Raw genomic sequence first — 17972 nt, forward strand, 5'->3', positions numbered from 1 at the left:
AATGGGCAATTAATCAGGGTCCATAAGCGGATTAATTCACAGAACTCTATTCATATACGAAGAATTAAAAGTTAAAAATACCTGAAAACAACATGAACATGGAGCTCTGTAACACTGCAGAAGCATTTCAGTACTTCGAGTTGTATTTAGGAATTTTTAGCACATATTTAAGAACAGATTACTATTTTTCACTAGTACCAACATTGAATTAGATACTGTCTCAATACCAGATAATAAGTTACCTTATGTATTGAAAGCTACTTGACCAAGAGGAACTGTTTTTTTAATCTGTGGGGACGGATTATCTTAAATCGGAATTAATGTTTTCGAATTAATGTTAATGTTTTCCCTCATATCTTACTAGTCTTGACTAGTCTAATTTTGCACCATAGTAAAAAAATTGAATTTTATCAGACTATTGAGTACGGCGTTTAGAAACAAATATAAATTGTAAGAAACAAAATTTAAAAAGAAATATACAGTCTTAGCGGAGGATAAAACACTTTATTTTTGCGACAAAATAGATATAAACGATTTTCATCAACATGTGGAGAAGCTCGTCACACTTTCGATGAAGAGTTATTTATTCAAACACATGCATGCTTGAAAGTTTGCACCTTGGTCAGAAATATTTCAAAAATAAAAATGATTCTTACAATAAATACAAACAACACAACACATTTGTACTTAGTTTGAATTCAACCTGAAAACTCGGGATGATAAACGCTTTTGTTACAATTTTCAGTCTTTTCAGAAAGTTCTTGATTTATTCTCTTAACAAAAAATTGTTATCAATTGCTCTTAGAAATGTTCTTTAATTTTTCAGTGTCTTTCCGAAGCGTTATCCAGTCGGTTATGAAACAAGCCTGATAGTTATTCTACTCATTAAGCATTTAATTGTGCTGTAATTCTTTAATTATGAAATTTACTCATTAATCAAGTTTTTAATCATTGAAACTTCTTTATTTTATGCTATATCGTAACCTACCTGCATACTCAAAGATTTCACACTTTAAATGTAGAGAGAACTGTTGGAATGAAATTTTAATTGCAACCCATACAACATAGTACTTTCAGACATGTATGTATCATACGTGCCATAACTGTTAATTGTTAACGCTATTCGAAATGATTGTACCTTTAAAATCGATAATTATGCACCTCAGATCAACGAATGCATAATTTGTTTCACCAAACATACAGTGGGTACAAAACGTATTTGCACACATACATTTTTGTTCACAATTTATAAGAAAATGCATTAAGAAATACAAAAATTGGCATTTAAAAATAGAATAAGCTTATTCATTTAAATTAATTACAAAAATTACAATAATATTAATAAAAGACATTTCTTGCAACAATATTAAAATAGCTTATATCAAAAAATATTTGCACACTCAACTCAACTTTAGCAAATTTGCATTTTTATGCTATTATTTGAGGTAAAAAAGTAAAAAAGTAAATGTTTGCTTCTCTACTGTTCGGTATGTTATAAAGAAAGAAGATCTACATCAAATAACTTGCGTTCTGGAAGCCCAAAGAAACTTTCACTGCGAATGAAGCGAAAAATCATAAGAGAAGCATAAAAAAATCCATTTGTTAGTGCAGTTACTTTAGTCAATTATGTCGCTTCAACATCTGGAGTTCAAATCTGTGCTCAAAGTTTTCGAAATGTCCTGCACGATGCACACATTTATGGGAGATCACCAAGGAAAAAACCTCTCATAACTGAACGAAACAGACTGAAGAGACTTGAATTCACTAAGGAATATATCAATAAGCCAATTGATCCTGGAAAAATACCATATTCTCCGACGAGAGTTAAGTTCAATATCTTTAAACCAGATGGCAGGAAATTAGTTTGGAGAAAACCTTGTACTGCTTTTCATATTAAAAATGTGTTACCTACAGTTAAACATGGAGGAGGTTCTGTTATGATTTGGGGGTGCATGGCTAGCAAAGGAGTTGGTAATTTGTGTTTCATTGATGAGAATATGACAGCTCGCACCTATATTGATGTGTTGCGAGATAATTTGTGCAATAAAATTGCAATAAAATTGGGTATCAGTAATTCGTACTATTTTCAGCAAGACAATGATCCCAAGCACACTGCCGGTATAACACGTATGTGGTTGCTTTATAATGTACCCAGAAAACTTGCCACTCCACCACAATCACCAGACTTAAATCCTTTGGAAAATTTGTGGAATTCTGTGGATTTAAAAATAAGAAAAAGGAAGATTTCAAGCAAATCTGCCCTTAAACAAGCCCTTATTGAAGAGTGGTCGAATACTGACCCTACTGTTACAGAAAATTTAATTAAACCAATGCCAGCAAGATTACAAGCAGTAATAAATGCTAAAAGAAATGCGTACTAAATATTAGTTATTTGAAATTTGCTTATATATTTTATTTCTTTTGTATTCATGCAGGTGTGCAAATACTTTTTTGATACGAGATATTTAAATTTTGTTACAAAAAAGCATTGTTATGTATATTATTGTAATTTTTATGTTTGTTTTGGATGATTAAACTTATTCTGATTTGGCAATACCAATTTTTTTATTTCTTAATGCTTCTTTTTATGAATTGCAAACAAAAATGTAGGTGTGCAAATACTTTTTTTACCCACAGTATATTATTTGAATAGGTAAATATGCGCATATACATACTGAACTTCGTGCACTATATTGCACAGTACTGAAAGAGGTGCCTATACACGATATTGTGTGTGTAGCCTCTTCATTTGTGTTCTACACATGAAATGACATTAGACTTCTTGATCATCCGGGGGAAGGGTAAACATGACACTCTGATCTTTGTATTTAGTTTTCCATTTAATACCTGACAGACTTACATATACATATATATTTTATATGATCCATGAGCATTGTGCGCACTTGCTTTAACCGACGAACGAGGTCGCAACCTCTCTTGCATTTTTACTATATTAGTACTGTCTCGCTATTTTTCCGTTTCGTATCTTTTAGATTTAATATAAAAATGCTGTTATCTTACACACAAACACACAAAAAAAACATATATATGTTTGGGTTGAGATTCAGAAATCATTGGCGGCCATTTTACACGCACGATTTTCCAGAGAACAAAGCAAAACAGAGACGAGTACGTATGACCGCTGAAGACCACATAGACACCTTCTTACAATCTTCATCTGCATTTAAAATTTCTTAATTTGATAATGATGCAAACAGTGTGCCTTAATTTTATTTCCGGGAGAATTTTCATATTCAATAAGTTAAGAAATAAAAGTAAAAATAAGTAAATACATAAAATGAACTTTTTCTATGAAATAAATTTATTTATTTATTTTTATTCGTTATTCCATTTTATTTGTTGTTGTTATAGCTGCGAATATTATGAATAGCTTTTCACTTACCCATAACGTGGTAATATATTCTGCTTAAATGTTGGGAGGATTAAAATGATTATTTTACTGATTTATTTTTATAATTAAATATGTTCTTACATATAATATTGAACGACAAAATATGTACATATGTGTAATTGTGCACCTTAATCGGTTTTTATAATGTTAAGTTTTAGCACTAATAACCTTCTTATTTAACAGCTAACAACAAATTATAAGATTAATTCAGTTACTGCAATGATCTCTAATTTATTTTAAGAAGAAATGAATATGTATTCCTGATTATATATAACCTTTATCTTATTTAAGTACTTTCTAAACTAAAGGAGTTTGTTTTCTTTATTAATTTTGATTCCGAGGAAATAAATGGAACTTGCCTGAACTTCAGTAAATTTTTATATCTTTTGTTTTGTTGCAGTTGACAGGTTTACTTGTTGATTTGTTTATATTTTTACTTCCTTGTACAAAGTAAAGGACGTATTGTAATCGCAAAAAATGTCAAATATCGTATTTCAACGAAAATACCCATCTCAGCCGCTATCGGAACCACTTGAACAATGTTTTCGAGAGACATCTGTACCTACGGACATAATAAAGAACTGCTTTTGGCAAAAAGGATTGTAAAATACATTTAAGGGATTGAGAAGAGACTTTTCTCCTTGACGTCTGTATATATGCATCTCGCATAACTCAACAAGTAGGTGTAGAACGTTAACATTTTATTTATGGTATTTATTTATGCTATAACATGTAGCTGACCACCTCCCTTTTTCGTTGCAATTGACTGCTCCAATATTATATATATATATTTAAACAAATTTAAATTTAAACAAATTAAAATTTTTAACAAATACGTATGAAAGTAAAAAAGTAAAAAAGCAAATTTAAATTCTAAAAAATGCCAAAATAATTTAAAATAATTTAAAAATATGCAAACATGTAAAAGATTTAATTCTCGAACTAAACTACAATATCATTTAAATTCAGAAGCATAAGCAAATCAAGTTCAAAATCTATCCATGAAAATAAATCAAGTTCAAAATCTATCCATATATATATTTTCCCTCTCTATTACCTGGCTTTGTGAGCGTAGTTTTTTTATTCTTATATGTTGGTAAATTGTACATTTTTTTCTTTAATGTGAAAGAATTAAGTGGTTTTTGTGTTCCGGTTGAGGTTTTTATACCTTTAATTAATCTTCATGCAATATATGCAGAATTGTCAACAATTTAAAAGTTTAAGTGGTGAGTTAAGCCTAACGCACCGCCATTTGTTTGCATTAGAATTGTGAATTAAGTCATTTTCTGCACCTTTAATGTCCTTTTGCCGAGTAAGTCCAAAAGTAAACTTCCAGTTTTGTGCGCCCAAAAATCTGCCTTCTTCCCTGTTGGTCAGATTGCTTGTTTTTACATAGAAAGAAAATCTAATTTTAAATGCGAAAATTGTTTTTTAACTGTTTTAACTGTATTCAGTGTTTTAAGTTTTTCTATATTTTGCAAATTTTAATGAGGACGATGGGGTTTTATGTATTGTTAATTTCCCGTGAAGTGAGGACTGAATAAATTGAATGAGAAGTATATCTCTAATGAAATTCTAGGATTAGGTTTAAATGATGTAGCAAAAAATGCGTTAAATTTAATAGGCCATGCACGTACGCCATGTGGTATTCACATACGATATTTCATTATGCCATCCAATCAAGAATTATTCAAAATTCTAAATGCCATTTGTTTAAAATTCAGATTTTTTTCTTTAATATATTTCTAACAGTTAAAAGATTTTATTCAAGACTACAAACTTTATTTATTTATATTATCAAGTATTTTTTAATAAATAGTAATAAGTTTAAATGTGTCTAATTTTTTCTGTTTAGTGATATTCAACTTACTTGAATTAATTTATTTTCTTAATATTAATTTTATGGGGTGAAAATTAATTTAAAACTGTGAAATGGTTTCTTTGATATTACATCTGCTACGAATAAACTAAAGCTAATATAATTTCTTTCCAAACACTAACTGTACTTATTAATTAACTGCAAAATTAAAATTATATACTAGTTGAATTAACATTACGAAAATTATATATCACACTTTCCCCATGTCCCATTTTAGTAAAATGCTATTATGATGCTGCATTTAAGAAATTTAGTCAAGTGTTTTATTAGTTTTCAATTTTCAATCAATGTTGTGAGTTTTAATAATTCCTAAACAAATAACATTTTGTGTTTTTCCATGCGTACATGATATAATATGAAATTTTAAAAACTTTCAAAGAATTCTGCGCTGCAATGTCCTATTTAAAACAGAGACTCCTCTTATAGCATTTTATGTAACCTGAATACCTGAAGTAACCTGAATAAATGCTCACTGATTTTAAAGTAATGCACATTGCCGTATGTTGATGATGTACCTGATCCATGTTTAAATGTATTTTAATAACTATGATAATTTATACCCTGTTTCCTTACGAATAATGTTAAAATCATATATTTATTTTTCTTAGCAAATTACGCTATTGTATTAAAAGTTACGCTATTGTTTAAATAAAATTGTTTTTATTGTTGTTTAATTACGCTATTGTATTAAAAGCGTAATTAAAATTTGCATCTATTTCAAAAGTAAAACAATTACTGAATACAACTCAATTAATTTCTTTTATTGTTTTTCGTAAATTACTTCAAGTTATTTAGACTTCATCTCTTAATGTTTAGAATATTTCTAATACCACATGTAGCAATGCATTAATTATTACTTAAAAGACCTTTTGTTTTTATTCAAGGAACAAAGAAAATCATTTCAAATATCATATGTAGCAATGCATTAATTATTACTTAAGTGGCCTTTTGGTTTTGATTCAAGGAACAAAGGAAATCCATGTAGTGAGATTTGAAATACTAATAGGCATCAGGAAAAAAAGCTAAATTTGAAGTAAAGATATTAAAAAAAACCACTTATGCTAGAGTTATACTCATGTTACAGGTTTCCATTTTGTTTCCGATAAAAGTATATAGTAGTTTTTTCTTTTTTAATTTTTCACTTTGAAATTTCATCACATAAGTAAAATAAGCATAATTATACAGTTTAACAATTTGTTAAAAATAATAAGATTCTTATTTATTTCAGATGCTTAATCAGTTACTGCAATATGTTTTTTGCTTAAGAGATGCACACCATCTTCTAAATCAAATAATTTGCCAATTCAGTACGTTAATTCGAATTAGTATATACATTTCATACAAATATGGAATATCTCAAAAATATGAAATACACATAAATGAAAGATATGACGTTAAACACTATTCTTCGATCAATTATTCTTCAATGATTGACCACGTAACTTTGCAAATTCTTGTTGGGTTGCAGTATCATATTTGAGTAAACAAGTAAATGGATATATGATCAGATTTGATAGTAGCTCCATAACAGAAACTATATGCTGTCTCTCAGATTTTACAATACCTAAACTGAAGTTATAATTCATAATAATATATCTTGGGTAATTGTTCAGTTTGGTTATTTCAATGCAAAGCAAAAGAGTACTATTTGTATGAGGACAAAGATATCTTCGAGAAGGACGTTTTAAGAGAAACTGATTCGCATTCATGTCTCATATGAGAGAGCCACAAAAACCAACAATGCGAGCATCTCTTCTCCTGAGTTGGAATCCGAAACGAACTTGTGGCATTTTAGCTGTCTTTAACAGCTCGACCAATAGTGGGGGTGGGGTGTGGCATATGCAAAGTAATGAAAATTTAATTTTGATGTTTGTCGTACCACGTGCGTGCTATGCTGTTGTTTGAGATATTTGAACAAGCTGATAAGTTAATGAATTTTGTATCAAGAGGCCTATTTACAAAGCTAGAGACCTGAAGCAAAATCATTCACGAAGCCTTCTCTTTCTGAATTTTATAAAAACAAAATATGTAACATTGTGTGGGTTATAAAATACAAATATATATAAATTTAAATTCAAGAAATATTTTTCAAGGGGGAAAACCGGGAATAATATCAATAATAAAGAAATCTTCCTGGTTTTATTAACCTTAATTAATCTCAACAAATTAAACTAACAGATCACAAGAACGCAAAAAGAATTGTTTGTCAAAAAATCCACATATCCAAATGACATCATCAGTTTCAAATATGATAGTTAAATCATGGCATAGATTAATTGGGGCATTCGCTTATGAATGCAAGTTTCATTAAATGAAAGGACTATTCATAGTACCAGTCTAAGTTTTGAAGGAAGACATGAAGAGCTAAATTATAAAAGAGAAATTTACATTCATGTTTCTAAATCTGATTTGTTAAAATTTGACATTGAAAGCTGTTATTTAAAATGAACATAAATTAATTCTGAAGGTTCTGAAGGTCCTCTTAAAATAGATTTCTGGGCGTATGCCTCACTGGCTTTTACGTAAATCTGTCCTTGGATGTATCCAGAGAATAAGGGAAATTAAATTTTGATATTTGTCGAAATAACCTAGATATTCTAACATGCACCTTACATAATGAAAATTGATCAGACATGAATGACATGCATTTCACAAGCAAGATATTAAATATGTTCTGTTAGAGCTATCGTAATCATTTCTGTGTTTCCCAACAACTCCATATGAATCCCGATTCCGTAATCCATTTTCGTTTCTTCTTCGTATAACTGGCGAAAACAGATTTTCGAGATATTCTCAAATTTCGCTTCCATACTTACGATGCAAATTCATGACGCAACATTCTGAAAGATATTCCTTATAAAATCATTTTACAATTTAATCAGGTTTGATTCAGAAATCGAAAGAAACATTATTGTTGAGATTTCTCTACTAATAGGTATTGAGAATTTGCGATTCGAAGATAGCTAGTTTGTAACTAAAACAGAGTTTACATTTTGATATTTTCAGAGATATCATTAATTAGTATAATGCTATATTTAAAAATGATAATGATGGAGAAAATTCATAAGGATATATTTTAAAACATGAATAAGCACTTTTTTGTCAAACAAATTGTAAGGCCTAGAAAGTTTATTTTAGCTAATACGTTACTTTTTTCTTTTATTCTAGCTGTCACTACAATGCAATATGAGTTAAACTTAAACCGCGAACAAATTTATAGTTTAGGAGAGGTTTGTGGGAATGAGCCAATAAAGCTGATTAGCGAAAGATGCCCCATGATAAGCGAAAACGGTGACGGAGTAATACAATACAAAAACCTTACTCATCACAAAATCCATATATGTGTTAGCGAGCAAAACTCAAGTTCCCATTTTCAGAGACGAGCTGATAGGCGAAGTGTGCCTTTTATCGTTTACTGCATTAAATATTTACGTTATTAAAACTGAGTAGCGATGGTTAGTAATTGTTATTTTTTGTTGTTCTAAAAGGTGTAGTTTTTGTAAAGTTTTGTAAAGTGTTTTTTTTTTTTTTAGTTTAGTTTTACATTTTACCTGTGTTATTAAAGTGTTACGTCTGTTGAGTGCTAAGACAAAAATTTCTCATTGCAAGAGAAGATTAAAATGTGGAATAAGTTAGATAATTTGGTTTAATATTGCATGTTTTTCATATAATAATCAGTTATTTTTTGCAGTTCGTTGAGTTATTATTAATTCCTTTTTAGTTGCACCTCACCGTTGACAGTAACGCAAAATATGCCTTGCTTAAAAACGTGTAGCTACATTGCCAGGAATATTTAAGACATATTAAAAATATATGTAATTAAAAATTATTATATTAGCTTTGTTTTCAATTAAACGATAGTGAGCAATCTAGAGTATAGTTATGCCAGTAAAATGATGTCAATGTTTAGTTTATCTAAAAATATTCGTTTTGTATTTTGTTTTGTAACAATACAAAAAATAAAACTTTCTGAAGCACTAATTTTCTCTAAAATAAATTAAGACAACCGCAAAAATAAAATTTGATTTGTATTACAGTATTTGTTACATCTAAGACAATTATCTGAAGTTTTAGAATAACTTTATAGTCTATGGTCCCATTTAGTTTGCGTTTTAAAGTTTGAATTGTTTAAGCTCATCGTAACAGCGTTAAGATAAACCTAGTAGCCTACCTTCCGATGACTAAAATAAAACTCTGGATTCATTTATATAATATAAGTTATAATTTAGATGCAAACTGAAGTCCTTACGTTTTTTATTTCAAAAATGCAGATAATACTGAAAATTTGAATATTTTGCACCTCTTATGTTTCTAATTTCACGTTTCAGACGTGTCTTTCATCATACTTTTAATCGTGCACGTGCAAGCATCAGTCTCAGAATATGATTGGCTTGTTTCCATATCCTAAAGTGCTTTAGAAGAAGCAGCCATTAAACAACCAAGAAGATTTTTCATCTTCGTAAAGAAGATGTATGAAAGAGAAAGAAAAAACACAGAGTTCGATGACATTTAACACATTTTCTTCAGAGACGACTGCACAAATATCGAGGTAAGGGCTGTTGTCCATTCATCGTTCTTGGCATGGGTAAGGTGACTCGACAGGAACGTGTGCGTGTGGAACAAGTGAATGTTGCCGTTTTGGGTACCTTCCGGTTATCCTTGAGCCACCCAGAGCGACGCATTCCGTTCCTAGGGAAACATAGTACTGTCTTGAAGTAGTCCCGAAACCTAGAAAAATTACAAATTTGACAAATTTAACAGTACGTTGATTAGCATCATTCTTTAAAGAAACACATAAATTACGAACAAAGGAAGAATTTAAAAACCTGAGCTATTTCCGTTACCAAGAACTGGGTGCAGTTCAAAGCGCATTTGTAGGTATAACGATGTTTTCAATTACCTCTTGTTACTGCATGTGTATACAATTTAATAAGGAATGTTGTATGCATGTGAATACGCATAAAAGTAAACTATACAGAATTTGATGGTCGTTAAATAAATGATTATTCCTTATCTTAAGCAAAAAGTACATACGATCAAGTTGCTAATAAACTATATTTGATATAAGAATTAAATGTGTAATCCGATGGCTTTCAAGCGGATTGTCATGGCAAGACATAGTTCAGAAAATGGTAGATGGGAACAGTAAGAAAACGTTTAAAAGAAAAAGATTTTTAAAATAACAGTAACTGACAAAATAATCGTTAAAAATATAAATCGGACATATCTTACCTATTAATGTCAAAATATAATTTAAAATAAAAAGAATAATCCTATGAAACAGATAAACTAATGTCATCTAGTGGATAAATATCACTTTTATTTGGACTTAATTGAAAACAATTCCTTTTATTATATTTAATTAGTTTCAAAATTATAAAATTTCATAAACTTTAAAACAGAATAGCGACTTTGTTTGACTTTCCACATAATTTTGTAGATATATTTTCGGTGATTTTTGAATATTTATATTCTTGAGAATACCATATGTTCTCCCTCCTTCCAGTAGCCGAGTGGTAAATTTACTGAAAACTGGTATTTCGGTCCGAGGTTCGGATCCCCCAAACAGGCTGGCTGTATGGGCGTTTTCGCGATATTTCCCGTGTGAAACGTGTATACGAGTCAGTTTCCATTAGATTGTCCTCCACAAGGCAACATTTTCCTTAGGCAGATAGCCCTAGTGTGCCTAGACATAATCTTAATTAAAAAAACAACATCATACCCCCCGAAAAATAAGAAAAAAAAACAATTTACAGTTTTGGTGTGTTTCCCGACTTAGTAAAGTTGGAGGAACGTTGTTTCTAACGTAAACTAATTTTTTTTTTTAATATTTCATCAGGTCTATTTCCAGGTCCTTAGAATAATGCCAAATATGACTTTCTTAAAACTTCAGAGAAACATTTTTAAAGTTACGTAACTTACATTACGTTATTTTAGAAACAAAATCCATGTTTAAATGATAAAAATTAATAATGTTAAAATGATAAAAAACAATGATAAAACATGTCATTAATAATATTGCTATTTTAACTGTCATTTCGTATTTGATGTGAATATTCCTATGGGTAAAATAATCATAACAGAACCGCAACCACTATAAAAATTTTGAAGACGCTTCACGTTCTTTTCTTGCCACCCTTATTTCCCAGAGAGTCTGTTATTTCCGAGAGGTAGTTGCGCATTTATTCATTGCTCACGTGTAGCATTTATTGCCCATCGATTTTCATTGTAATTTTGCTGCTACTCTCACAAGTTATCACCCCATCATCCACTGCACTCTGAGGTCCAGAAAACTTTTCACATTTCCAGAAATTTGTTGCCAAGTTTAGAAATCAGAAGAGAACGAAATACGAAAAAGAAACGTTTTATTTCCATTTTAAAGAAGTGGCTTGGAAATGCAGACGGAAATATTTTGTTTCTGATTTTGAAATGTGAGGATAAAATTCAGGAAAGAAAAGACTGTCAAGCAAAATATATTTTCATATTTATGGAGTACAAATGTATAAAACTGCTAACAGCTGGTTGTTAGTACAAGGATTTAGTTTCCTTTGATTAACACTAGAAAGACTTTTACCGTCATTTCGAAGGTTTCAGATATACATTTTGTCACTACCTCATTTGCTATTGAAGTTTCGTGACATTTCCTATCTTTACGTGATGTATATACAGACTTTCGCAAAATTATAATTAGTCATAAAAGAGGAAAAATATGCGTTAAATATCTCTATAGTCTACAGTCGTAATTGGGAAAGCACTATAGAAAATAAGCAGAAATGATAAAATAACGCTGTAAAATGGTGCTGATTAAATAAATAGCTATATTTATTTTCTTTAGCTAGTCCAGCAATTGTTTTTGAAAGTGACGACCTTGGAAACACATTTTCGGTCACATGACATGAGAGGATATCTATGGAACACAGGAAATATGCATTTAATCTTCTTCGACATTAAAAAGAACATACTCATTGTAAAAGTCTTAGAAATGAGGAGAGTAGGCAAAATTTCGGTTAAATACATTAAAATGAATTTCAAGCAAAAATATTCGAGAAAAATAAAATTTTGTTGAAATTTGAAATACCTAATAGCGATTTTCAAGCTGAAGAAATCATAGCATGACAAGTTTCGGTTTTCGTACGAAAGTGCAGAAAAAAACCTAATCCGCAAAGATACCCGCAAAGAACAAACGGAAAAGACAATTGAAAGAAATTTGGAGTAACACAATAGTTCTGATGCTTCACCTTCAAAGAATGAAGAAATTATATGAGACGGCACAATGTAGGCATGTTTACTTTGTAGCCAACCAGGACTTTCGTACACAAAAAAAATGCCATGTTATCAGAATTTGGTGGCAGTGGCATAAAGCTTATGCAAAAAGAAATATGCAAAATAAAGAATTACAGATTCGTTACAGCTATTTATCTCAAAAATACAGTGCATTTGTTCAATAATACACTGTCCTCCAAACGTCAAGGAACAGCAGGTTTTTCAAAGATCACCATTACAAAAATGTCAGTAACATACAAATCCACTGTTTATGATACTAACGTAGTTTAAAGAAATATATGTAAAATCAAGAGCTACCACTTTTATCTTGTAGAAATGAGTACTCATATAGGAGCTGTAGGGGGAAAAATGCAACGATTGTAAGTTTTGTTCAGGAGTGTTGATATTCATTTGTTATCAGCAATTTCGTTGGCAATATCCAGGAGAGTCTATCTATTTCGAGGAGAGTCGTTTACCAGATTCGTTGAAGTGGCAGGCGATCGGATGGATGGAAATGGTAATGTCACAAGCTGATGTTGCTAGACGTCTTAGTGTCTCTCGTAGTATGGTCCACCGACTATGGAATCAGTTTGAATACGAGGATTTTGTGTCTATAAGACATGCTCCAGGCATACTAAGAGTTACAACGCCTGCGGGATGCCGTTAGCTCTTTCGGCCCGAAGAAGGAGCAACATTATTGTGAGCAACATCATGGCCGATCATATAGTGGCGACAGAAACAAGAATGTCAGATACTGCAGTGCGCAGACGCCTGCAGAATACATTATATATGTAAGATGACCAGCTGTTTTTGTCCCCCTGATTCGATTACACAGAAGTGTCCGTTTATGTTGAGAAGGTAACACATCTTCTGGACTAGTCAACAATGGGCGCCTGTTATCTTCACAGACGAGTCCAGGTCCACATTGGAGAGAGATTCTGGTCATCAGCTGATCTGAAGGGAACAACGCAGCAGATAAAACCAATCCCACATTGTGGAAAAACAAAGTTATAGATGTGGTGGAATAACCGTTTGGGCTGGTATCTCTCTCAGTAGTTATACTGATCTCTGCATGTGGTCCATGGAGGAACTTTGACCAGTGTGAGATATCGATATAAGATCCTTGATCAATTTGTCTGCTCATATGTCGCTTTTATTGTCCTGAATTTCTTCTGATGGACGACAATCGCATCGAACGCAGTTTGGTGAAGGTCCTGAGGGTCACGGTATGGAGCGGATAGAATGGCCAGGTCAGTTTCCAGACTTGAATCCGATAGAGCATCTTTGGAACTACCTTAGGAGACCGGTTTCTGATATAAATCCTCCTCTAGTGTCGCTACATGAGCCTGAACATGGATTACTCAGATTCTGGGCATTGTTTCCTATTGCACTGACCAACTACTTAATTGACAGTACGGAACGTCGCTGCTGTCAATATAATTGTAATGTTATTGTTTATTGTTGCGTGCGTACGGGTTCGTTACGAAATAAATGCACAATTCCGATGAAAAATGAACAAAAAATTTATTATTATCACAACAAATATGGTTAAATGTCCTCAAATAATCGTGCAGTGTCATAATATATCACAGTAGTTATCTTCTAACTACTCAAACGTTCAAGAGAACTTAATTCAAAACAGCTAAAGAAAGCTAATCCGCGAATTCGCTACAATTAACAAGAGCAGTTTTCTAACAAACTCTTAAAACAACAACAAACTAAGTAACTATTACGAATTGAGAGGTTTTTCTCCTTTTATAAGATTTTACAATCGCGCGCGAGAATTTTCTAGTACTTTCTCGAAATCAAAAAGAGATATTTATTAAATGTTACATGCACGCGCTCTTGTATTTTCAATTTTCCGGCTTAGCTTTCTTTTAATATTCGGCACGCGCTGCACTGCGCCGTAAATAAAACCATTTAATTTATAATTCAACTAACATTAGCTATTTAAATACCAAATCCGTAACACTGCCCCCTTCCCAAGGATTGCACGTCCCGAGCACTACCATTCCTGGACAGGAAGCCAAACTTACAACTGTGGCGTAAATAAAATAATAACCATCACATTACAATAATAAACAACATGAACAATAAATGCAATAAATAAAACAAATCAAATGCTATCAAATACTAAATACACATTTAAAAACAAAAAGGACCATGGTCTTACACTATTTACAATTATTTACACTACGTACTATGGCCATAGTAATGAGCTAACCTGTCGTAATGAACGACTTTAGGTTTAGACTTCGAAGTCTTATGGATCCAAACCACGACTTCATTCAGCCTGTTTAGGGCCATGTACGGACCATGCCTAGGTGACTGTAATTTAGGCCTGACTCCTTTTCGCTGAATCGAGTTCCACAACCTCACCTTGTCTCCTTCGTTGAATCTGTGTCCAGTAGCTCTCGTGTCGTATCTGGACTTCACTTTCTCCGTCTCCAAGTTCACTCGCTTTCGTGCGGAACGGTGCATCACTTCAAAATGGGCCTTGACATCTTGGATGTGTTCCTCAGGCGATGAAGGCGCATCCGTATGGCGATCAAACAGGCGGTCACAAGGCAGACGAAGGTCTCGACCGTAGAGCATCTGAGATGGAGAATAGCTGGTAGTCTTGCGTTTCTTTTCGCCCCTTGTATGATTTCGGCAGCTTCCCGACCTGGGTCTTTCAGACAAGGCGTCGGCATTTCCAGGTGAGGATCCCTTCTGAGGATAGATAGTCATGTCTTCAGACCCTGAAAGCAGTTTGTTGTTTTTGAAGTCTAATGAAAAATTGTATTACCTTAAAAAGTCCAGTCCGAGTATGCATGGATCTGTATTATCCGCCACATATGCCGTGTGATGTTAGGCGGCACTTCCAAACGTGATGTTCAGGTTTAACTTCCCAGCTATGTCGATCTTGTTACCAGACACAGACTGAAGGATAACACAGGATGGCGTCCAAATAAGTTTATCTTTAAACGGTTCAGCTAAATTTTTCCGAATGATGGAAACATTAAGTCCTGTGTCAATGATCATATTGCAAGGAAATCCATCGATATGCCCATTGATGGACAGTCCGTTACTGTTGCCACTCACTGTAGAAATCTTGAGCGCTTTAAAACAAGGTTTTTCATTCTCTGGCAACCTCCGTTCCTCGATATCGTCATTCATTTGTTTCCCCCGTCGTTGCTGGGAAATGGTCTCAATTTCCGTGCTTCGGGGTATTCTGCAGTTCCTTCGCACGTGGCCTTCTGCTCCGCAGTTCCAGCACTTTGGTTTCTTGTCACCCCTTTTCCGTCCCATGGCATTTAATTGTCCGTTTAAATCGTATGCCTTATTTTCCGTGCTTTGGGGTTTTCTGCAGTTCCTTCGTAGGTGGCCGTCAACACCTCAGTTCCAGCACTTTAGGGTCGGTTTCTTTTCAACAACATTCCGTCTCAAGGCATTCACGGATCTCGTCAACTCATCCGTTTTATTATCCGTGCCCTGGGGTGTTCTGCAATGCCGTCGTATGTGCCCTTCAGTACCCCATTTCCAACACCTTAGAGCCACTTTGTTCTTACTCCCACTCCGTATCAAAGCATGGACTTGTCTGGATAAATCATCTAAACGAGCCATCAATTGATCCACATTCTCGTGGACTCGCAAAGGTCTGACTGGATAGCGGTCTCTACGAGTAGCTTGCTGCGCTGCCTCGAATTTCACGGCGTACAACAGAGCGCTTTTGATGTCCTTTACATCCGCCATTCGTAGAGCTTTTTGTATTTCAGTATCCCGGATGCCGTCGATAAAGTATTGCAAGGACAGGATTAGCGTTGTTTCTGTCGGGCATTCAGAAAAGGCGGGATGGGACAGCCTTTCAACATCCGTGGAGGGCTCCTGAAGTGATTCGGTAGGCTTCTGTTAACGAGATTTTAATTGGAGCCTGCTGTAGTCTTTTAAACACTTCTCCCCAAAGCGCACGATAGAAAATTGTGTCCTATACACCTGCCAGGAGTCTTCCCATCATACGTCGAAACTTCAGAGAGGGACGAGCAGGCATGGGTAGAAATTTTAAACCATCCGAAGTGCTCCCTGCTGTCGCTACGAATTTCCTTAAAATATCCACCTCTTTGGCAACTGCAGAAACACTGTCATCAATTTGTTGCTCGATTTGGTGTTGGACGGCACAAGCTCTTCCTTCAACTCGTTGCTCCACAGCTGACACTCTATCATCTATTTCATCTTTGACAGAAGAAACCTTTTCTTCAATTTGCCCGACTTTATTTTCGGCAGCTCCTATTCTGTCTTCCATAGCCTCAAATTTACTTTCTATAACGCAGGTTATTTCTCTTTTCATTTCGTCTTGACCTGCTTCAATCTTTTCTTGTACAGCTTTTATGTCCTCTTTAAAAGTTACTTGACCAGCTTCCAACTTTTCGTGAACGGCTTCCATTTCCTTTTTAACAAATTCTTCCATCTTTTTCTGACCAGCTTCCATCCTTTCCTGACCAGATTTCATCTCATCTTTCATTTCCTCCTTAAACGAAGAAAAGGCCTCCTCATCTTTCATTTCCTCCTTAAACGAGGCAAATGCCTCAACTGTTCTTCTATCCCTCTTGTTATTGGCATTCAAATCCCACTTCTGACACCAAAAATTGTTGCGTGCGTACGGGTTCGTTACGAAATGAATGCACAATTCCGATGAAAAATTAACAAAAAATTTGTTATTATCACAACAAATATGGTTAAATGTCCTCCAATAATCGTGCAGTATCACAATATATCACAGTAGTTATCTTCTAACTACTGAAACGTTCAAGAGAACTCAATTCGAAACAGCTAAAAGCTAATCCGCGAATTCGCTACAATTAACAAGAGCATTTTTCTAACAAACTCTTAAAACAACAACAAACTAAGTAACTACTACGAATTTATTTATTTATTTATTTAGGTCTGATTCACCTCAGGTATACAACTACTTTGAGTTTTGACCTGTTCAATCTGTGCAGCCTATGAAGGCCATTCACGGTTTTTAGTACATTAAGGTGCGACTGCACCTCGCCCGGGGGCGTGACGTTAGAACAATGTGCAACCATTCCGTGGCGAAGTCAAGCTGAATATACGAAAATTGGGAAATTAATACTTGGAAAACAAAATCATCCAGCATTAAAGTCTTTGCATTCGGTCAGGATAGTAGCGTAAGGTTACTGTATTAATTACTGAGATAGGGTGTACAGTCCAGCAGCGAATCAGGAGTGGAACCACAGCAGTGGGCGGGGTGAGATCACACAATACACAGTCCTTAACACATATTAATTGATTCAGAGTCTCTAGCCTGCTTCCAGGCAAATAGCCAATTTTGGCAGTAACACAGTACTGGTTAAATAAGCTTAGATAGAGCACAAAACACAACTTCATATGTACACTATTTACATATTTACATCACCA

At 33.4% G+C, this 17972-nt stretch overlaps 1 protein-coding gene across 1 annotated transcript in view; it reads right to left on the minus strand.

Annotated features, from left to right (window-relative positions):
• Positions 1–484: 484 nt before the first annotated feature.
• Positions 485–17972, minus strand: part of LOC118195023 (tachykinin-like peptides receptor 86C) — a 447592-nt gene continuing 430104 nt past the window's right edge. The window contains exon 5 of the mRNA XM_085813325.1: positions 485–10019. Within this exon, the coding sequence (XP_085669451.1) occupies positions 9815–10019 (205 nt within the window). The 3' untranslated portion in view covers positions 485–9814. The remainder of the gene's footprint in view (positions 10020–17972) is intronic.

Source organism: Stegodyphus dumicola, chromosome 3 (assembly GCF_044657685.1).
Source record: "Stegodyphus dumicola isolate Sdum_Otavi_A_Nest chromosome 3, ASM4465768v1".
NCBI lineage: Eukaryota > Metazoa > Arthropoda > Arachnida > Araneae > Eresidae > Stegodyphus > Stegodyphus dumicola.